The sequence below is a fragment of the Scomber scombrus genome, chromosome 24, assembly GCF_963691925.1.
Source record: "Scomber scombrus chromosome 24, fScoSco1.1, whole genome shotgun sequence".
NCBI classification, from domain to species: Eukaryota; Metazoa; Chordata; class Actinopteri; order Scombriformes; family Scombridae; genus Scomber; species Scomber scombrus.
The window spans coordinates 13,945,507-13,966,868 of record NC_084993.1 but is presented as its reverse complement, the minus strand read 5'-3'; the positions used below and the strand labels follow the sequence as shown (position 1 = coordinate 13,966,868).

The window sequence follows — 21,362 nt, the reverse complement described above, 5'->3', positions numbered from 1 at the left end:
AATCTACCTCTTGCAGATGGGGCTGAAGCATACTGTCACACTGATTTTTCCATATGGTCCCAGTCGACCTTGTTTAGGGACACACGACAAAACCTGAGAGATGTTCCGAGTGGCTGAGCTGCACCTCTCCATCCTATCCAGCAAGGCGGGGTCTGTGCTCTTCTGAAGGTCTGTTCCCTACACAGCAATCACAGTCGCAGCTCTATTTATGTTATCGGTTCTGTACAACTGGCATCCTCCAACAGCTGTCTAGCAGTTTAGCGGCACCTTCCTTTCCTGAGGACACTACTTACCACCTCAGTCCCTGCAGCAGTATCCTGAAGCCTGCAGACCCAGTCGCATGCCTGGGGTGCATTGTTTTTCAGGACAACGCTCTTTACATGGGACGTCCCAAGGTAGACAGGTCCAAACCACAGACATGACAGTGGACTCCCCTGTAAAACAGCACAGCAGAAGTAAGCACAAGAATCTTTATGTGAACTCTCTTTAGATGGGGAAGGTTATTAAGGTCAACATTACTTTCAATGATCAATAGAGTATCACAGTAAGTACTATATGAATTCTACATGGACCACTGAATTACCTGCAGGTCAAAGACCTCAAGCCGCTGGTCCACCACCTCAGCGCTGATACTGAGTACTACAGCAGCACAATTCTGGAGTGTCACGCTGGGAGAGAGACAAGGTAAAATTAAGGTAGAGATGAAGTGTATAAATTAGTACTTAAAATAATTCCTTAAATGTTTTTTTTAAATCAAGTTGTACATTTTCTAGTGTTAACAGTTATGTCTGCTCTCCGTACTGACCAACCTACCATTAACATTACATTTACAATATTTTTCCCATGAGAAAATACCATGAGCTAATTTTATGAACGTCTATCAAAATATTACAACATATCTTTAATAGAAAATAGGGGATACAGTATTTAGTGTCCTATCCAAGACATAAAATGGAGCAACATCTAATTTTTTCCTTTGGTCAGATGAAATAAACCAAATCATAGGTGTGAAGGCGTCCTTACTGAACTGTCTCATTGATCTGCCTGGGTCTGTCTGTTCGCAATTCAACTTTCAGCCACTGGGTGGTGCCAGCTGCTATGACTCCACTGCAGGGTGAGACTGTGACTGAGGGGTCTCCGCTGTACTGCACCTGGAACACACCTGCAATGCATACACACAATTATCATCAATACATGCGTTATCTCACAGACTGAATTTACAAAATAGTACCTAATGAGACTATGAATATACTGTGTATCCTGTATCATCGACATAAATTACAATGTTTCCCATGCCTGCATCCACCATCTGTCTGTCTCTGATTTAATTTGAACAAACAATGAAATCCACTGAGTGATTAATATTTTTGATTTAATAAAATAATTGAATGGCAATGCTTAAAAATGAGTTCATTACTTCATGTTATTTACCGTATTGCCAGGCCAAGAAGAAATTGCTTGATTTACCTGGTGCTAATCCCAGATTGATTATAGGATGATATCTGCTGATCACCTGACTGCTGGCAGCAACACAGCCAAAGTCTAGTTCTGAGTCCATTAGTAGGAAACCAGTTTTGGGAAACCTAGAGGAGCACGTACAGCGAGCCAGAGAAATAACCTGTCAAAACACTTGCGGAGATGGTTGTGTGCCAATGAATGTGTGTTGTAAACATCATTATCATGCTGTATATCAGATGTATGGATTGTTTACACCAGCAGTGGAATTTTAATGGTCTCCGCAGCATTTATATGAATCAGAAGGCAGTCGCTGAGCTCCTCTCTCTTCTCTGGAGTGAATGTCAGCACACAACTTATAGACAGACCAGGAGCCACCGACTCGGCTGGGTTGGTAAGTGTGAACTTAAACACCTGCAGAAGAAGGGAAGAAGATAAGAAGAAAGAAGAAGGAGAAAATGAGGGCATCCATCAAAATACATAAGAACTGCTTTGGTAGTACCTTTAGTTTCAAATGGCAGGCATTTAGAGACACATATTTTAAGAGATATATGCATCTTACTACCCAAATGCTTATAGACTCGGATAAGGCATAGAGAGTTAATGGAGGGACAACTTTAGAGAAGAAGAAGGGATTAAGAATTTCTTGAAAAGTGAAAGACTATATTTAAAAGAGAGAATGAAAAAAGACTATTCTGGTAAAATTATATTACATTTATACATTATACATATTTGCACAAATTCTCTTTCTTTATATTGTTACCACAAGAAATACCTAATTCCATTGAAATTTAAGATGAGACAGTCTAGCTGAGAAGATAGATAGATAGATAGATAGATAGATAGATAGATAGTATTAAATAATAGATAAGTAAATAACGGTTGATATTAATGGACGTGTTAGCACTAAATCACCAACGTCCATATTGAGTAATTAACGTCCGGTTAGTTAACAAGAAAAGGAAATTAGCTAGCTTAATTGATAATTATTAACCTCGCTAAGACGCACTTTTGCTAAATTCCAACTTCACCGCCATGCATAATTTTAACACCGTAAAGTTAGTAAAAACTCCTTTAAGGTTACGTTACCTTCAACTTGGGCTTTACAATTCTTATTTTCTTCGACGTTTTTCCCACATTTGTTACCGTCACTGTTGTCTTGTAAACCTTCCCGACTTTCACGTCGTTAAACGCGACGTAAGGTGGGTCCACTCGAACACAACTTTCAGCCATGATATGACTTTAGTTACTTTTTCCTTATTTACATGTGCCAAATACCACGAATATATATTTCAAAGTAATTTATCGCGTAACTTGCTCACCCGCATACCGATAGACAACGACGCTGTTGCTACCCAAATGTTGCTGCAGACCAGAGGTTGACAGTTCAGGTTGTTTCTAAGCGACGGCTCTCTCCGTGGTTGCGCTCGTTTTATACCCTTGGGCAGTTCAGGTGGACGGAGCTGCTGTTGTACCTGTACAGCTAACATTGTTTCCTGAATATTTCAGTTAAATTTAATGTTTTCAAAGTACGAGTGTCAAGACAGAGCATTACTATTCAATAGGATAGAATGTTTCGTTTGAATGGGACATTTCTCAGTTTATCTCCGCCTTTTCGTGGCTTTTGCTGTAGTTTTTCCATGGAGTAAAAAAAAATGCATACAACAATTTGCTACATCTTCTCGTGGACTGTTTTATGTAGGCAATACAATGCTACTCATATGTGTTAATAATAAAAATATAAGAAATGGATTAACTTTCATCTCCTGACCCAACTGCACATTAGGCAACACAACAAAGCTTTAAACAGAAATCTAAATATGTAATTATCAATAGAGTTGATGTTATTTATTTCCCAAGAAAAAAAAAAAAAGATTCTTTCTTCAGTACATTGTATGTTACAAAAATATAACTGGTGATACTAATATCAATACACATAAAAAATGAATATTTTTCCTTAAAAAAAAAAAAAGAAGAAAAAAGAAAACGAACAAGAATCTCTGTGGTAATGATCTAAACATCAATCTGTATTCTGAAATGTCCCAGTATCATGTTTTAGAACAAAATAATATCTTTATTAGTAATTTACTAGCATGTTATATAATAGCACCTGAGCTCTCCCATATTTCGTCATCATAAACATTAGAGGAAGATGTGATTTTCTCTGTGGCTGTCAGAACAAGGCTGTGGCAGTCTCTGGAACTTGTTTCTTGAGCCTTTTGGGAGAACTCGCCTGCAACCTGCCCAGCACTTGGTGCTACGCTTTGAGCCGAGTCCACGGGAGGATCCTTTGATGGTTCTGAGCGAACATGGCCATTCTCTAAACGTTGGTCTTGACAGTTTTGTGGCAAGCATTGGTCGACTTCAACACCTGTGGCCACACAAGCTTTACTCGGTGCTAAATCTTCCTTATCACCTTCGTGAGATGCAGCGGCACCCTCTGCTGAACCTCTCTCTCCACCAAGCAAAGACTCTGATGGCTTTTTCTGCCTCCCTTCATGCTCTACAGTTGTGATAGCTTGCATAGCTTTGGTCCCCTCCTGACTCTGAGGTTTGCTCTCCAGCCCAAAGAAGTTGTTTCGGACAACATAGCGTACACACTGCAGGAGGACATTCCTCTCATGGCGGATATCTGGGGCCAGTAACTAAACAGAGAAAAAATAAAACAGAGAGGCTGAAACTGCTGAAAAAATAAACAGGTTTGTAAAAATCTATACTTTAAAACCATTTCTGAAATTTGAATCCTGTAAAATATGTTTGTATAATCTCAGCTGGGTTCTTACCATCTCGAGTAGAGTTGCACGACGTGTCTGCGGTGTATCTTGGAATCCTCCTCTACCACCCCTTCTTCCCCTGCCTCCTCTTCCACCCCTTCCTCCTCTTCCTCCTCTGTTGTTCGGCGTGTGATGGGCAGAGCCATTGTGAGTGTTTGCACCATATGGGGAGGTTTCTGTGCCCCTAAATGGTCCTCTTTCCTGGGACTTTGGTGGTATTGTGTTTAGTAAAGCCTGGTTTTCTTGCAGCAGGTCTTTAGCTCTCTTAATCGGGGCAGCTGAAACACAAGGAAAATGATATTAGAACCACTGTGGAAACAAGTCATGGTTATTTATGAATTGGGAATTATAGTACAGCCTTTCTTGGGTGAAATGAATTACTTTGTTAAGTATCTGGGGTACAAGCATAGTGATGTTTTTACCCACTATGTAGAGACTGAATAAGATTTTCCAAACTCAATAAATCACCAAGGCTGTAACCAAAAATGTAACCAAGAGGTAAATTACTCCTAAGGGAAATGCTTCAGATATTCAGGTGCAGATGTGATGCATTCAGTCCCAGAAACAGAGACATTGGTGTAAATATCAAATAAGAGATGGTGTAAAAATAGCACAGTGGGGATTTACATGATTCATAATGAAGGTTGTGGTGCAGAAAAGAAACATGTATTAACTTTCATTCTATAGAAATGGCAGTGACATCAGAGACTGAGTGAAGGCACCTCACAAACATCCACTCCATCTCATCTTCATTTCCAATAAAGCTGGTATGACTATCCTATCAAATGAATAAAATGTGAGTGTGTATATCTGTGTGTAGGCCCATCTCTGAACACCTGGACTAAGCATTATTACAGGTATAACGTGGATTATGTGCCTACTTCAGGGTTTTTGTCTGAGATGGGCAAAATGTAGCAAATGTTCTGTCTTCTGCACTGGACATAAGGCACAGATTGTGTCATGTAGCGGTTTGAGGATGGAGGTAAACTCACCCTCTGGTGCTCCATCACTGTCACTCTCACTCATGGAGCCATAGTTGGCCACCAGTGAGCCCAGAGCTGAACTCATCTTTTTAGGGGGCACAACCAGGATACCAGGCTTGGACGCAGGTGCTGCTTCCTCTCTGTCAGAATCTGGAAGCATGTGAGGAAAGTGTCACCATTACCAACTGTTAACAGTGGTTTAATTTGTCCTGGTCATTGCAGCTCAAAATAATGCCTCAATCAATGACTGTGACAATAAAAGTAGGGTGACATATTTTGAATTCTGTGCATCGTCCCACTCAGATCCAAGATTGCTCGCTCACCGTGGTCACTGCTGGCCAGCGCTCCCAGTGGATCGATATCCCTGCAGGGTTTGGTGAGCTGTGGAGGTCTCTCTGTAGCGCCGCCGTCCGATGGGTACTGGCCTTGTGGATGTCGCCCTCTGTGACCCCACCCACGGCCTCGACCCCTTCCTCGCCCTCTACCTCTCATTCGCCTGTGCATTAAAAAAAATGCATGTTGACATAATTCATTCAGAAAAGAATGGTTCGTAGTTACAAACAATACCACGAAGTTACATTATTTTACCCAAACTGAGCAGTCTCTAGAACGGCTCCAGTCTCCTCCCGCACCTCCATCACCTTTTTCTTCTTTTCCATATTCTGAATAGTTGGATAGTTTCTGGAAAGACAAATGAAAGCTTCCGTTGAACAACAGAAGAGATTCATAGAGCAGAACTGACAGTTTTTATTGTCTACTTGTGAATACTGACTTGCGCCTCTCCTCTCTCCACTTTGCAATCTCATCTGGTGTGTCCAGCTTGATTCTTTTTGCTCCTGGCCTGTGATTCTGCAGTCAGGAGAGAAAACAGTGATATAAGCAATGGGAAATACTGACATGTTTGCAATGTCATGCAGCGACTTGTTTGACTTACATTTCTCCAGTGGATGCTGACTATTTTTTCATGAGCCGTGAAGTTGCAGTCTGGCACAGAACACTAAGAAAGATAATTGATTGAGGCGGTCAGCAATATGTGAATAATCATTACCATAAAAAACGTGAAATTAAGCAAAATATGTTATGTCAGTCATATCAAATTACCTTGACATGTTGAGACATATGTTCATCATACTTCTCCTGGTTTTTGAAGCCCCGGTCACACGTGTCACAAAAATGGGAATACTCTGGTTCTTTCTTATTTTTCTGCTGTGGGTTAAAAATCAGATCAGTTCCCCATACAGCTGTTCTCATTCAGTTGTATGATAAAGTGCTGCAAGGGAATCATCATAACTTAATTGCTGATGTTCTGACAAATCGTTACCTTTTTTCCATGGTTGCCGGGGGGTCCGTAATTCTGCCTCCCACCTCGATTTCCACCTTGATGTCCACCTTGATGCCATTCATGACCAAAGTTTTGACCTGAGGACACAACTGAAGTTAGAGGCATGACAGCATGACACATTGAACACACACATACACACCTATACCTGAAACTGAATAAAAGTAGATGTTTTAATTTCTCATGAATGATGGTACAGTCCAATAAGTCTATCTGTCATCCTATCACCCCTCTTCCCCTGTGTTTTTTCTTTGTTGTGTTTTATCCTTGAATTTAATTGTATGTCAGCACTGAGTGACTACTGTAGTCTTACATGTATTTTTACTGTTGTCAAGTAAATCTATTTATTCAGTAAATCATGCAGCAGTAAGATTGACAGAGATAACATCAAAACTATACATTGATATTACAGACACTAAGTATTTTTGTTTGTTTATTGATTAAGTTATATAAATTATTACAAGTAAAACACCAGTACAAAAATCAACTTTTTTTTTTCTGTGTGTAGATGAAGACAGCAGATTAGTTTGATCACCATTACTTAATAGACTGTAACGTGACAGACTGCTCACCGTATGGACGTTTAGGTGCATAGTTTCCACGGCCTGACTGGAAACCATACCCTGCCGATGCCCCGTGGTTCCAGCTCGCCTGGCCGTTGTAGTCCCAGCTGGGCTCGGAGGGCGACTCAGCCCAGCTCCACATGCCGGGGTGGAAGTTGCTGGAGCCGGGCTGCTGCTGCTGCTGCTGCTGCTGGAAGGGCTGGAGGAAGTCTGGAGGAGGACAGCTGAAGTCCGGTGGAGGATAGTGTCCCGCTTCATTCATTCTGGACACCTGTCGTCTTTCTTTGCGTCGACAGTGAAATAATTTGAAGTGTGGCTCACCACGCAGCTCTCACATGTGCATGTTTTGCTGTAGTTTATACACGCTGATGCCGTCACTTCCGCCACACCAGGAACTACTTCTTCTTCATTTTTACTGGCGGACTGTAAACCAACGTTAAAGGTGCATGTCGTCACCTAGTGTTTCAGTGTGTAACGTCAAGACCTTAAAACAACAAAACTGGAAGGAGCAAAGGCAAAATATTAACGACAGCTATCATAATATACATATCATAATTTTGTTCATAACATGTTAAACTGCAGCCAAGTGTTTTCTGGATTACTTATTATTTCCCATTTGAAGAAAAATGTTATTTAAAAAAGTTCTAAGTATGAAGACGACTGCATAGTCTAAAAATGTGTCACTACATTTTCTCCTACACCAGCTCTGTTTTGCTGTTGTTGTTATTTTTAAATATAATAAAATCTAATTAGAACTTTTAAAACATTTAAGTAATATTTTATCATTTTAGACAGCTTAGTTAAAGGGACATAATTTCAGACATCAGTTTTCACAGCACAGATGCTGGCATTATTATGGGGACTCTGGTGGGTAACGGACAATAAACCAGACAACTCATCCATATGCAGTGATTCAGCAGCAGCTTTAACTACAATAGGAGAAACCAAATTCAAGCCCAGACCATTCAGATAAACTGACAGAGGTTTATCAAATAAAATTCACAAGGCAGGGTGTGAGACGGGTTTTCTATTATGGTACCAGCACACATGGATGTAAAGCAGTGGTTCTCAACCTTTATTGGTGTGAAGGACCCCCACAAGTGTAGTCTCAGGGATCCCCATATGATTTATATTTGTAGTTATTCCATAACTGTTTATACTGTAGATTGGCAGATTAACAGTCAAGAGTATGAAACCTGTGCCCAGAATAGTCCGAGGAAGCAGATTACTTGGCAAAGAACTCATGCTCATGATAAAACAGAAACAAATACAAGCCATACAATATGAACTGTCACGATATACTTCATTTATAATCATGTCAGTAAAACAAATGTGGCAGAATGTATGGTAAAAAAAAAGAAAAGAGGTCCTTACAATTCATATATTACTTTAAAAAGGAGCACCAATGACAAACAGTAGGGGGCAGCAGTGCGCCATTGTACCGTGTAGTCTGCTTTTTTTCCGAAGCAGAGGAAGAACAGCGTGGCGGCTTCCTGCTGATCTCATGTGTCTCAGTTGCAGCGTGGTGACTTGAGTGAAAACGTGAAGCTCTCCACGTAGAGAGCACCTTAACTCAAAAAAGACTCGAGCATACCGCCAAAATGCTCGTGTTATTTGAGACCGCCGCTGGATATGCAATATTCAAAGTATGTATTCAACTTTTTTACCCTGTCAGTTAAAATTGAACATTTATTAGGATAAAGCTAGTTGAGGTAGCTTAAGTTAGCCACATAGCAAGCGGTAGTTACTGCAAGCGCGTGGTGCTTCTGTTATAAGTTACCGGTTATGAGGAAAATACAAATGTAATAGTTTAATGTGTTGATTAATAATATGAGTGTTGAAGCTTTTGCGTACAAAGCTAATTGTTAATCCATAAGCTTCCATTTAGTGAGAAGTTAGTGTGAAGGCCCTGTAACCACGTGTGCACGCTGAGGGTCCCTTCTAGATAAGGAATGTGTGTTCACAGACATGCTTTACTGGTGATTTAGTAAATGATGTTGCTGTTATAATGTGATCGACTTGATTGCAAAATTTTAGATTAAATCTGCGACCTTTTACACCATTGCCTTTGTGGTTTTACGCATCAGAGCTTTTTTTCACAACGTGGTAACTGACTTTTTTTTTTTGACTATTTCAGGTCCTCGATGAGTCGAAGCTGCAGGAGGTTGACAGCCTGTATAAAGAATTCGAAACAACAGAAAAAGCGAATAAAATGTAAGTTTCGACAGCTGACACAGTTGTCTGATTGGACACATTGTGGCTTATTCTGTTCGATTAAATATATCTTCTTTTTTTTATTGCCACAGTGTGAAGCTGAAGCACTTTGAGAAGTTTCAGGATACAACAGAGGCCTTAGCAGGTAATGATACGTCCCTTCACCATGCTGCACCGTCAAACGCTTGAGATGTGTGGTCTGTGATGTGTTTCTGTGTCTGATTAAAACATGAGGCATTCTACAGTATTCGTCACTACCACTGAGACCATACAGTTTAATGTTGCCACAATTTTAGCCACCACTTTTTCAACATAATAGAGATGAAATTGGACATTTTTGAGCAGAATTAGCCCAGATGTTCTTAATTATTCCTCTTGATATAAGTAGGACTGGTTTCATGGACAAGTTCATGCAGGTGTTACCGTGTATTTGATGCATTGTTCCTAATGTCTGTCCCTCAGCTGCCACTGCACTTACTGAGGGGAAAATTGGCAAGAGCTTGAAGAAAGCGCTGAAGAAGGTCGTGGCCAAGGAGGCTCACGAGCAGCTGGCAATCAGCGATGCTAAACTTGGTGGGATTATTAAAGTAAGTGACCCACAGTTACACTTTTCCATAACTAAGAATTAGTTGCAAGAGTTTTGTATTTACCCAGATCTGGTTTTCAGGAAAAGATGGACGTGAGCTGTGTCCACAGCCCTGCTGTCGCTGAACTGATGAGATGCATCAGGAGCCAGATGGAGGGCCTCATCACTGGACTTCCTCCCAAGGAGTTGAGCGCCATGTCTCTGGGGTTGGCTCACAGGTAGGTGGCGCACAGATACACGGCCGATCAAACACGACTGCTGCCCATGATTACACTTGCTGTCTGAAACGACCCTGTGGATTTTCCTCAGCATTCGTCACTACCGCTGAGGCAGCAGTCTATAACATGAAGCAGGAGAATTGAGAATAGGTTTTCTGTGTGACGTAACTCACTAATATGTCGTCTTTTCCCTGTGATCTCCAGTTTGTCCCGTTATAAGCTGAAGTTCAGTCCAGACAAAGTGGACACCATGATTGTGCAGGCCATCAGTAAGTGGTATTTACTTATTTTTTATGATGAACAAACATTTAGTTCAGAATAGAGCAAAAACTAATGATTATTTTTTTTACTTTACAATAATTTGAAGATTACTTTCTCGATTAATCGCTCATAAAAAATTCCCACAATGTCCTAAAATCCAGATTTACACATTCACCCTACTTGTTTTGTGCAACTAACTGCCCAAACCCCAAATATATCTTCATTCACTATCATAGAAAACAAAGAAAATCAATAATCCTATTTGAGAATCTGAAACGTGATTTTTATTTCATCATGTTTGCTTAGAAAATTACTGTAAAATCACAATGAATTGACTAATAGCTTCAGCTTTATTGAAGAATATATGTAATGTCTGCTGTTGTGTATGTGGACATGTCACTTTAAGTGGTTTTTTTTGTCTCTTCAGGTCTTCTGGATGACTTGGACAAAGAGCTTAACAACTACATCATGCGCTGCAGAGAATGGTACGGATGGCACTTTCCTGAGCTGGGAAAGATCATCACAGACAACCAGGCCTACTGCAAATCTGTCCGCTTCATAGGTAAATATCCTCTGCACTGGTAGATAACTGTGCTGTACAGGTACGTCAGTGCCAGTGTTGCGGTGTCGCTAAATGTCACATCCACACCGTCTGTGTCTCCAGGCGATCGCACAAACGTGGCCGGCAGTGATCTGTCAGCGCTCCTCCCAGAGGAAATCGAGGCCGAGGTGAAACTGGCTGCTGAAATCTCCATGGGAACAGAAGTGTCAGAGCAGGACATCGGCAACATTAGGCACCTGTGTGATCAGGTACGTCTCTCTTCCGTCATTACCAGTATTGTATTTGACTAAAGTGGCTGTAGTGATGATGACGACATTTGTCTTTATCCAGAACTATACATGTGGGTTCTAAGTCACTACCTCATCTGAACAGTCACCTCCTCTGAGCTCTCTAGCACTTTTAGCTGTTTTCTGATGACTGGTTGGCAGTTGTAATATAAATGTGATCCCTCTCTTTTGAACAGGTGATTGAGATTTCAGAGTACCGTACTCAGCTGTACGACTACCTGAAGAACAGAATGATGGCAATCGCTCCCAACCTGACAGTAATGGTGGGCGAGCTGGTCGGCGCCCGTCTCATCTCACATGCCGGTGAGTTGTGGAGGAAGGGCTGAATGTAAAACAGCCAAAAGCGATGATTATCACGACATAATGTCATTTTCCTGAAAAAGAATGATGCTATTAAGTCACTACCTCATCTGAGCTTACATTAAGAGGCCTAGTGGGCATGTAACAGTGAGAACATCATGGTTAATTATCTTTCCTGTGTGTTTAAGGTTCCCTCTTGAATCTGGCAAAGCATCCAGCCTCCACAGTGCAGATCCTCGGAGCAGAAAAGGCTCTGTTCAGAGCCCTGAAGACCCGCAAAGACACACCCAAGTATGGTCTCATTTACCACGCTTCACTCGTGGGCCAGACCACTGCCAAGAATAAGGGCAAGGTAAGTCCAGAGGAACCAGCAGCTCAGCCAAGTAATAACAGGTAAACAAAGTGTAAGAGTCAAAAAATAAACAGGTTATGTTTTTTTGTGATATCTGTCCAGATCTCCAGAATGCTGGCAGCTAAAGCAGCTCTGGCTATTCGTTATGATGCGCTGGGAGAGGACACCAACGCAGAAATGGGAGTAGAGAACCGTGCCAAGCTGGAGGCCAGACTACGTCAGCTGGAGGAGAAAGGAGTGAGTACAATTGGGTTTTCTTGACATTAAATAAAAATAAAAAAACATAGAAAATCACAAGCACATTAACAGGTTAGTGTTTATGTATCTAATATCTACTCTGGCTTCTTTTTTTAGATCCGAAAAATCAGTGGAACAGGCAAAGCAATGGCAAAGGCAGACAAATACCAGCACAAGAGGTGAGTAGTCAAACTATACTTTTCCCAGGATGAGTTTTCCAAATGTATAAATCACAGGAGTTAAATACCCACTTTTCTTCCCACCTCAGTGAAGTCAGACTATACGATCCATCTGGAGATTCTACGATCCCCTCCACCTCAAAGAAGAGAAAGTTTGAAGAGGTGAAGGACGAGGACGATGACGAGGAGGTGGCAACACCACCAGTTAAATCCAAAAAGGCCAAAAAGGAAGCAGTAGCAGAAGGTGGGTTGAACTGGAGTGAAACTAAGCATGCGGTTTAGTGTTCAGTGTAATTGTGATGCTAAAGAGATTTTGTTGGCATGTTCTTCAGAGGAAGAACCAGAAACGTCAGCAGCGGCAGATGAGACACCGAAGAAAAAGAAGAAGAAGAAGAAGGACAAGAAAGAGGCTGAAGCTGAAGCTATGGAAACAAAGGAGGAAGAGGAGGAGGTAACAGTAACAGAGGTAAGACTTGTTTGGAAACTTACAGTAAACTAAAGAAGTTTATCATCTTGCTGTTGAATATTTTTCTAACTATTCGATTTTTTGTCTCTGTGTGCAGTCATCAGAAAAGAAGAAAAAGAAGAAAAAAAAGAAGGCAAAGGAGGAGGAGGAAGATGACGAGTGAAAAGGATGTGGACTGTATATATTTTTATTTTGTCTTTTTTTAGTTTCATGTCGTTACATCATATCAAACGAAGACATTACTGTACCGAGAATTTATGTTTAAGATCGGATCTCCTTTTATAACTGAACGTGAGCTGTGGTGCAAAGTCACACATTTTTATCTCCGGACAGAAAATAACTGAAAAATGTACCGTTTTTATTTTGATGTTCATTTGTGAACACGTGTGTATCAGACTCAGCTCAGAGATGAGTTGATGAAGAAAGACTTTCCAGTTCTCATGTGACAACAACCCTTTTATTGTCAAAGACTGTGAATTCTGCCCTGGTCAAATAAACATTTTTTCCTGTGATGGTATGAATTACATCAGATGATTCAATGCAAGACTACCTGCATCACATTTTGTCACGACATGTAGTTTTTTGTTACCCTGTATGTAAAAATTAAATTCATAACTACATTTTTTTTCTGATGCTTTTTTAGTTTTTTGTGATCATGCTTTCTATTTTTCAGTGTTGAAGGTTAGATTGAATATGACAGCAAATCATCAGCCTGTGCATACTTCTGTTATACAGGACATAAATTATTCTAACAATCATACAAAGTAGATTAATTTAAAATGAATCATTTGATAGTTAGAAATGAAAGCCACATTTTCTACGTACTACAATGAATTGAGTCATGCCAGTTCTTTACGTCAACATTTCAGAGCTTGATCACACCTGACACAAATAATGCTTCAGTACAGTGAAAGAGAAATAAAATCTCCCTCCACATGAAACGTTTAACTAGTGGAAGTGTCACTGTTGATTTGCTGACTTAATCACTGCTTTCTACTTGTGCCACTCTAATTACCACAACACACATATTTCAGTGAATAGAAATTCTATGGGCTCCTGTACTATCTTTTTTACCCTTTTTAAGAGATAAGAGTACAAGTCTGAAATGGTCTTAAACAATAAACCCTTTTCACAGTAGACATTTGGATTTGTATAAGCAGAAGAACAGGTTAAATTAATGAGTCAGGTCCAGAGCTCTGGTATTGTGCATGCTCTCACTGACATGATTTACTGGGACAATTGATGGAATGGAGCTATCATTATTATTATTTAGAGCTGAGCTCTTGCTGCTTTGACAAACCAAAATGTCTGCTGGAGGATCTATAAAACAGTGTTTTAGTCTGTCCACAATACTTAGTGATTTCTCTACCATGTCTGTGTCACTGCCATTAGACCACCCCTGCCATTCTGAGAAATCTCTGTGTGCAAGGGACATGGCCGAAAATCTATATTGTATGGCCCGAAGATCACGGCCATAAAATATAGATTTCCGGCCATGTCCCTTGCACACAGAGATTTCTCCAGATTAAAAAGAAGATCACAATTAAAAACAGGTATTGACACATGATTCTGTAATGGAAATCACTGCATGGGCTCAGGAACACTTCCAGAAATCATTGTCTGTGAACATAGTTCACTGTGCCATCCACTAATACAGGTTAAAGCTCTATGATGCAAAGCAGAAGCCATATGTGAACATGTTTCAGAAACGCCACAGTCTTCTCTGGGACAAAGCTCATTTAAAATGGACTGAGGCAAAGTGGAACACTGTTCTTTGGTCAGATGAATTGAAATTTGAAATTGTTTTTGGAAATCATGGATGCTGCGTCCTCCAGACTAAAGAGGAGAGGGACCATCCAACTTGTTATCAGTGCTCAGTCAAAAAGCCTACATCTCTGATGGTCTGGGGGTGCATTAGTGCCTATGGCATGGGCAGCTTGCACATCTGGAAAGGCACCATCAATGCTGAAAGGTATACACAGATTTTAGAGCAACATATGCTCCCATCCAAGTGACATCTTTATTCAGGGAAGGCCTTGTGTATTTCAGCAAGACAATGCTAAACTGAATACTGCATCTATTACATCAGCATGGCTTTGTGGAAGAAGAGACCAGGTGCTGACCCTGCCTGCAGTCCAGACCTTTCACCAATTGAAAACATTTGATGCATCATGAAACGAAAAATACGACAAAGGAGACCGGGGACTGTTGAGAAGCTAGAATCCTATATCAGATAAGAATGGGACAACATTCCACTCCAAAAACTCCAGCTGGTCTGCTCAGTTCTCACCCAGATGTTTACAGACTGTTGTTATAAGAAGAGGGGATGCTACACAGTGGTAAACATGGCCCTGTCCCAACTTTTTTGAGACGTGTTGCTGTCATCAAATTCAAAATTGCCTTAATTCTTTCTTAAAATGTTTCAATTTCTCACTTTCAACATTTGATGTTTTCTATGTACTATTGTGAATATAATATGGGTTTATGAGATTTGCAAATCATTGCATTTTGTTTTTATTTACATTTAACACAGTGTCCCAACTTTTTTGGAATTGGGGTTGTAATACATTTAAGGATTTTGTATATGGCTTTAATTATCTCTCTCTCTTTCCACTACCAACGCTACTACTACTACTATTATCACTACTAACTACTTGTGCTGCTTTATTTATCATGCCACAAATACAGATTTCAGATTGAATGAACAGAGATTCTCTACTTTTCACCTTGTGGCCACAGCTGTAGTGAACAGATGTTCGATTGTCTAACTTTAAAGGTGAATGCCACAGGAGGTAAGTGTGAAATATGTAAATATAAATCACTTTAAGCACAACTATTGAAGGTGTACTAACTATATTTGATACCAAAGAGTATGTTTAAAATGTAACTATGAATTTTGTGAATCATTTACTTCCTACACATCTCTAGCTTTAAGAATACACTAAGGTTTTGAGAGATATTATAAAGTCTTACAACCATAATTCAGATCTTATCTGCACACAACAGCCTTTCATTAGTCTGTGCTTTCTGTAAAATAACATTACATACAGTGAGGCTTTGCTATGAAAGCCAATGAAGCCCGGTTACAGAACCCAGAAGCAAAATGAGATCAGGCATTACTAGAGGAGCACCGCTCAGGAGCATCGATCGATTTCATCTGCGCTCCGCTGGAATGCCTGGGCCCGTACCACATGGCATTGCACGAGTCAGATGTGTTATGAAGGAGCAGATTAACTTTACAGCTACATGTTAAATACCTACAGATACAAGTCTGTGAGAGAAATACACACTTTATAAACATGTCGCAGTTACAGGCGAGGTTCTTCACAGAGGACAAAAGGTAAGAACACGAGTCACTTTAACGAAACAGGAGAACTAAAGAGGATAGCTAGCAGGCTGCTTGTAGCTTATTGAGTAACTGTGAAATTGTCCCGCTTTCTTCAATATTTGTATACCTATTATACAACACAATGACACGTGAATCGATTAAATATATATAATATCTGTGTGTATTTGGTTGATTGGTGTAACATATGATACTAATAAAGTCTCCGTGTGTGTGCAGGTATGTTGTAGATGATGTTCCCTTCTCCATCCCAGCTGGCTCTGAAGTGCAGGACCTCAGCAATGTCATCAACAAGCTGCTGGAGGCCAACAATGGTAAAATATATGATATTTGAAACATTAACAAGCATGTTTTACTATTTCTAGCAAATGCACTTTCCAATAATCTCAGCATTTGCAGTTAGGCTGTAAAAACCTACTGTTTCTTTGAAGAATCATCATCAAAATGCAGTTAGTATCAAACCTCATACTTATAGCTTTAAGCGTGTTGGCCTATTTTCTATATACTGTCTATTTTTAATGTTTATATCATATGATCACAATATGTTGAATGCTTATGTTGTTGATTCCACAGCATCTCACACCAAAGTGGAGTTCGACTTCCTGGTCAGGAGTCAGTTCCTGCGGTCGGCGCTGTCCACTCACATGGAGACAGAGGGCATATCAACGGTATGACTGGCCTCAGTGCTGATACCTGAAGACATACACTGTGTACTTGTTTGTGTGCAGATGAAATGGGGACAGCATTTGATATTCATTTGTGTGTGTGTGTGTTTCAGGAAGAAGTTGTTGAAATAGAATATGTGGAAAGAATCACAGCCCCAGAGGCCGAGGAGTGTATGATGCACGATGACTGGATTAGCTCCATAAATGCAGATGCTGAATGGTAAGATACTGCTGTTATTTCCCAGCTGCACAAATTATGTCATTTTGCCACCTAGATCCATTTATTTTGCTTTATTCTGTGTCTGATTATCAATTTCTAATATCTGTATCTCTGTGCTGGAAATATACTGTACAGTTTTGGTTTTATTGGGAGCTTCAAACACTCTACAGCCTCCCTTCAACCTTGTTTTGGTGCTGTATCATTGCAGGATCCTGACAGGGTCATATGACAAGACGGCCAGGATCTGGTCTGTGGAGGGAAAGGCTGTGATGACAGTGGCAGGACACACTGATGTGGTCAAAGATGCAGTCTGGGCCAAAAGAGGTGAGCAGGACAGAATGGCGCACATACACTCTGTCATTCATAATCACAAGCTTTCTTAAAACCTCTGAGTGTGATTTTTTTTGTTTTTGTGTGTGTGCAGATGGTCTGACCTCGCTGCTTCTGACGGCCTCTCTGGATCAAACCATCCTGCTGTGGGAGTGGAACTCTGAGAGGAACAAGGTGAAAGCCAGGCACTGCTGTCGTGGACACACAGGGAGCGTGGACACTCTTTCTACAGACCCCACCGGCACAAAGGTACAGTTAGAGGGAATTTTAAAAAAGTGTAGAAGAATAACAAACAAGCTTTAATTTGTGTTAAAATGTTCGCGTTGCTTCCTTTCAGTTCTGCAGCGGCTCCTGGGACAAAATGTTGAAGATCTGGTCAGCAGGTATGTTCCCACTGAGTGATAGAAGGATGCTTAAGCACTATAAACAAAGCTTGTCTCTTTAAGTGTAACGTTCTGTTGTGCTCTGTCAGTGCCCACGGACGAGGCGGACGAGGTGGAGGAGCCTGCCGACAGACCGAGGAAGAAACAGAAGACTCAACAGCTGGGCCTGACCAGAGTGAGTGCATAGTCAGAGTACGACCCGACGTTTTAGTCAGAGTTAACATGTAAAGCACATCAAAACATCTGTATTCTTACTCCCAACACAGACTCCCCTGATGACGTTATCTGGACACAACGAGGCAGTGTCCTCCGTCCTGTGGAGCGACAGCGAGGAGGTTTGCAGTGCATCATGGGACCACACCATCCGCATGTGGGACATCGAGACCGGAGAGATGAAGACTACACTGGTGAGATAGACTGTAGTGGGGCAAAAACTGATATCTGAAATTTTTTTCTGCTTATTGGGACATCATCGTTCATATGTCCATTAAGGATATTAGGACACTGGGTTCTCTGAAGTAAGAGGATGGAAATTGGTTCACAAATCTGTGTGAAAATAAATTTGTACTGTAATGTACTGCAACATTTCCTGCTGCTGCTGCCTCTATAATTTTCACCTGTAAACGAGTAGGAGGCTTTTATAGTGAAGCAAACTGTAGGAAATGCATTGTGTGTGTAGGAGAACTTACTGTTAGCACTGCTGTTCTTCACTAAAAGCAGAGGAAGTGGATAACTTCTGCACTATTTGTTAATAAGAGCCAGTTTAAATATTGAAGGAGAAAATAGTAAAAGCAGGAACAGCGATAGTGAGATATTAGGTGGGTTTGAGAGCCAGCACACGTTCATTTACCTTACCATCCTGTGCTGTGGTGGAAAAAAACATCTGGAGTGTCCTCATTTCTGTGGAGAAACAGTATTATATAATTATTTTCATGAATGTTCTGCTTTTGAGTGCTCTAAAATGCCTTTAATCTCCATCATCAGTCAACAACAACAGTAAAATTGTCAGTAATTGTGTGTGTATGTGGCTTTTCCTATAATGAAGTGACTGATGTTTTTGCCCTCTCCACAGACCGGCAGTAAAGTGTTTAACTGTATTTCCTACTCACCTCTGTGTCGACGGCTGGCTTCAGGCAGCACCGACAGACACATCAGACTGTGGGACCCTCGCACCAAAGGTACCACTGAGCTCTAAATACCACACACATAAACGTCTTCATATCAGATCACTAATAAAACTGCATAATCACAGCTGTTGTTTTAGCAGCATGGTTCTATTTCCCGTCTCCTCTCACTCATTCTCCTTCACACGTCTTCTTTGGCTCTGCAGACGGGTCTCTGGTGCTGCTGTCTCTGACCTCCCACCAGGGCTGGGTCACCGCCGTCAAGTGGGCGCCTTCGCACGAGCACCAGCTGGTCTCCGGTTCCCTTGACAACCTGGTCAAATTGTGGGACACCAGAAGGTTTGTAAAGCTCTTAATTAGCACTGTGTGGATATTATGTGCTAGTTGTGCTCCAAGTAAATTTAAATCAGAGCTGTGCAATACAACGATATATATCACATGACGCAAGAAAAACGTCTACTGTTTCATATTTGGCTCTATTGTCTGACCCAAATTACACTCTTTTCAATTTAAATTTTTCTTTATTGATATTGCCGATAATTCCCCCCTAAATACCATAAACCAAGTATGTGCTCACAAATCTATAGAATAATTTTTAACAGGCTCAGCAATATAGTAAAACAGCTGGTTTGAGTCTTTTAATGGGATTTGCTGACAATAAGAAAAATGTAGAATATCATCAGACTCATTCTTTAAAGCAGTGGTCACCAATCCTGCTGCTGGAGAGCTACTGCCCTGCATGTTTTAGGTAGCTCCTCATTTTAACACACCTGATTGTAATCATTAACTCATTATGAAACCTCTTGACAAGCTTCAGTGCTTGATAACGAGCTAATAATTAGAATCAGGTGTGTTAGAGTAGGGAGATACATGCAGGTGTGGTGACCACTGCTTTAAAGAGTGTCGGCTGTAACCCAGAATATATGTGATCTTTGTCATATGTTTAGGTATTTCTTATTCTCCTGTTGTATTTATATATAAAATTAATTAGTAATAATAAAAGTTGTCATAGTTCTATTGTTATTCAAATATATAGTTTAGAAGTAGATGAGTTAAATATGTAATTGCAGCTGTGATATGTAATATGCACCTTTACTTTGGCCTCTATTCACCTTCAACCGGTAAAATGTGTGGAGAAAAAAAAAAGAGAAGGAGAGAGAGAAATGTCATCCAAAATGTCAGGCAGAAATAGATACACTCATTAAACGGCATTGTGTGATCTATAAAATGTGCGACTGTCACAGGTGGTTGCCATGGCTACAGGTGCTATTTGTGCAGGCGTTTCTCCAGCTTTCCTCACTCACAGCAGACAGCTGATGCAGTATTTACCAACCTGTCCGTCTTTACTTTGCACTGAATAAAACTCAAGTCAACAAAATGTTCACTTTTATTTAATCTTCAGTTGTGAATGAGAGCATAGAGTGGATTATTCTCACTCGTGCAGACATGTAGAGCAGGACATCCTGTTCACTCCACAGATCTCTGCCAGTGACGCCTGTCTGGAACCAACTTCCTGTCTTTGTCAGAATGAAATGTTGTCAGTTTATCAAACTTTGGAGCAGTTTCCTCATAATCTGTCTGGGCACGCTGACAGTTTTGGGGTGAACGTGTGTTTTTAAAGGTATTCAGTGAATAGAGTCGAGATGTGAATGTTGCTGTATTGTCTTGCAGCTGTAAGGCTCCTCTGTATGACCTGGCGGCCCACGAGGACAAAGTGTTTTGTGTGGACTGGACAGAAAGCGGGGTAAGACGAGACGCAGCATCTAAGATTTTAAGTCTATACAAACATATGAAACTTGAAATCAGTGTATAATTATTTCTTTCTGCTGTCTGTTTTCTCTTATTGCAGCTGATGTTGAGCGGAGGCGCAGATAACAAGTTGTACACCTACAAATACTCAGCCTGTCAGACGGATGCGGGGGCGTAGGCTCACCAGGCCGCACCGACTGCAGAGATCAGCCACATCCATCACCACAGACAGACATGCTAATAGGCTGACGACAGCTGCAGTGATTTTTAAATTTTGTTCTGTACAAAAACTTGCCATCTTTATTCTCTGCTACTTTCTCAATTTTTACACATATTTTCATATTTGTCTTTGTTTTCCTGTAACCCAAGAAAATATAAATTAATTTTGTCTCTTGAAATGTCTCCTCATGTCAGTGTTTCATTCAGTAGTGCTTAATAGTACATTTGTGATATTTTGATTGTGGTTCTTAGTTTTATAACCAAGAGTAAAGTGATGTATGGATTGAAACAACTCAGCAGTGAAATCATGAAAATTCACAGTCTTATTGAAGCAGGTTTAACTACTTTGCCAGTTTGGCTGGCTAGGTTAGTGATGAAGTAAGAAATGAGGTATTGTGCCATCATATTTGGGGGTTTCCATACATTTATGTTCTCATGCATGTCACATTCTGCATTTACAATTTGCAGCTGTTGCACATGGTTAACTTCCTCATGTTCTTAGATAACAAAAGAAAAACCTGTTGTCTTAAGGATAACAGACTCTTTCCTC

At 40.6% G+C, this 21,362-nt stretch overlaps 4 protein-coding genes and 3 non-coding genes across 7 annotated transcripts in view; 5 read left to right on the top strand and 2 right to left on the bottom strand.

Annotated features, from left to right (window-relative positions):
* LOC134006580 (cilia and flagella-associated protein 47-like) overlaps positions 1 to 2,688 on the bottom strand; it is a 61,050-nt gene extending 58,362 nt beyond the window's left edge. Inside the window, exons 1-7 of the mRNA XM_062445496.1 lie at positions 2,545 to 2,688; positions 1,712 to 1,869; positions 1,468 to 1,583; positions 1,024 to 1,162; positions 584 to 668; positions 294 to 434; positions 8 to 177 (exon numbers count right to left, since the gene is read on the bottom strand). Of these exons, the coding sequence (XP_062301480.1) occupies positions 8 to 177; positions 294 to 434; positions 584 to 668; positions 1,024 to 1,162; positions 1,468 to 1,583; positions 1,712 to 1,869; positions 2,545 to 2,688 (953 nt within the window). The remainder of the gene's footprint in view (positions 1 to 7; positions 178 to 293; positions 435 to 583; positions 669 to 1,023; positions 1,163 to 1,467; positions 1,584 to 1,711; positions 1,870 to 2,544) is intronic.
* A 771-nt stretch (positions 2,689 to 3,459) lies between these two features.
* On the bottom strand, positions 3,460 to 7,376 carry nufip1 (nuclear FMR1 interacting protein 1). Its single transcript, XM_062414734.1, has 10 exons — positions 7,124 to 7,376; positions 6,534 to 6,631; positions 6,314 to 6,418; positions 6,147 to 6,209; positions 5,985 to 6,061; positions 5,801 to 5,893; positions 5,536 to 5,708; positions 5,222 to 5,362; positions 4,239 to 4,507; positions 3,460 to 4,100 (listed from the first exon to the last, which is right to left on the bottom strand). The coding sequence occupies exons 1-10, from the start codon at positions 7,374 to 7,376 to the stop codon at positions 3,552 to 3,554; spliced, it is 1,821 nt and encodes a 606-aa protein (XP_062270718.1). The 3' UTR covers positions 3,460 to 3,551.
* A 1,262-nt stretch (positions 7,377 to 8,638) lies between these two features.
* nop58 (NOP58 ribonucleoprotein homolog (yeast)) lies at positions 8,639 to 13,286 on the top strand. The gene is made up of 15 exons (XM_062445567.1): positions 8,639 to 8,760; positions 9,252 to 9,328; positions 9,421 to 9,473; positions 9,791 to 9,915; positions 9,996 to 10,132; positions 10,337 to 10,401; positions 10,821 to 10,955; positions 11,058 to 11,203; positions 11,419 to 11,545; positions 11,731 to 11,894; positions 11,997 to 12,131; positions 12,249 to 12,310; positions 12,400 to 12,554; positions 12,643 to 12,776; positions 12,874 to 13,286. Exons 1-15 carry the CDS (start codon positions 8,716 to 8,718, stop codon positions 12,937 to 12,939), a joined length of 1,626 nt encoding a protein of 541 aa, XP_062301551.1. The 5' UTR covers positions 8,639 to 8,715; the 3' UTR covers positions 12,940 to 13,286.
* On the top strand, positions 9,517 to 9,604 carry LOC133976673 (small nucleolar RNA SNORD70). The gene has a single exon (XR_009924853.1). It is a non-coding gene; the product is annotated as a small nucleolar RNA SNORD70 (small nucleolar RNA).
* Positions 11,248 to 11,330, top strand: LOC133976674 (small nucleolar RNA SNORD11B). The gene has a single exon (XR_009924854.1). It is a non-coding gene; the product is annotated as a small nucleolar RNA SNORD11B (small nucleolar RNA).
* Positions 11,581 to 11,663, top strand: LOC133976675 (small nucleolar RNA SNORD11B). Its single transcript, XR_009924855.1, has one exon. It is a non-coding gene; the product is annotated as a small nucleolar RNA SNORD11B (small nucleolar RNA).
* Positions 13,287 to 15,974: 2,688 nt separating the features above from the next.
* Positions 15,975 to 20,985, top strand: wdr12 (WD repeat domain 12). Its single transcript, XM_062445568.1, has 13 exons — positions 15,975 to 16,116; positions 16,342 to 16,436; positions 16,696 to 16,790; positions 16,901 to 17,007; positions 17,216 to 17,331; positions 17,432 to 17,586; positions 17,675 to 17,720; positions 17,810 to 17,895; positions 17,987 to 18,127; positions 18,793 to 18,898; positions 19,051 to 19,183; positions 20,516 to 20,588; positions 20,694 to 20,985. Exons 1-13 carry the CDS (start codon positions 16,076 to 16,078, stop codon positions 20,769 to 20,771), a joined length of 1,272 nt encoding a protein of 423 aa, XP_062301552.1. The 5' UTR covers positions 15,975 to 16,075; the 3' UTR covers positions 20,772 to 20,985.
* Positions 20,986 to 21,362: the final 377 nt, after the last annotated feature.

What these genes read in the sequence shown, in the direction of transcription:
- nufip1 (XM_062414734.1), bottom strand. Translation starts at nt 7,376, where the DNA reads ATGAATGAAGCGGGACACTATCCTCCACCGGACTTCAGCTGTCCTCCT. An exon ending in CCGGCAACCATGGAAAAAAG is followed by an intron (nt 6,419 to 6,533) that starts GTAACGATTTGT and finishes TTTAACCCACAG; the next exon opens with CAGAAAAATAAGAAAGAACC. An exon ending in GTGCAACTCTACTCGAGATG is followed by an intron (nt 4,101 to 4,238) that starts GTAAGAACCCAG and finishes TTCTCTGTTTAG; the next exon opens with TTACTGGCCCCAGATATCCG.
- nop58 (XM_062445567.1), top strand. Translation starts at nt 8,716, where the DNA reads ATGCTCGTGTTATTTGAGACCGCCGCTGGATATGCAATATTCAAA. An exon ending in CTGCCAAGAATAAGGGCAAG is followed by an intron (nt 11,895 to 11,996) that starts GTAAGTCCAGAG and finishes ATATCTGTCCAG; the next exon opens with ATCTCCAGAATGCTGGCAGC. An exon ending in GACAAATACCAGCACAAGAG is followed by an intron (nt 12,311 to 12,399) that starts GTGAGTAGTCAA and finishes TTCCCACCTCAG; the next exon opens with TGAAGTCAGACTATACGATC.
- wdr12 (XM_062445568.1), top strand. Translation starts at nt 16,076, where the DNA reads ATGTCGCAGTTACAGGCGAGGTTCTTCACAGAGGACAAAAG. An exon ending in GCTGCTGGAGGCCAACAATG is followed by an intron (nt 16,437 to 16,695) that starts GTAAAATATATG and finishes TTGATTCCACAG; the next exon opens with CATCTCACACCAAAGTGGAG. An exon ending in AGACAGAGGGCATATCAACG is followed by an intron (nt 16,791 to 16,900) that starts GTATGACTGGCC and finishes TGTGTGTTTCAG; the next exon opens with GAAGAAGTTGTTGAAATAGA.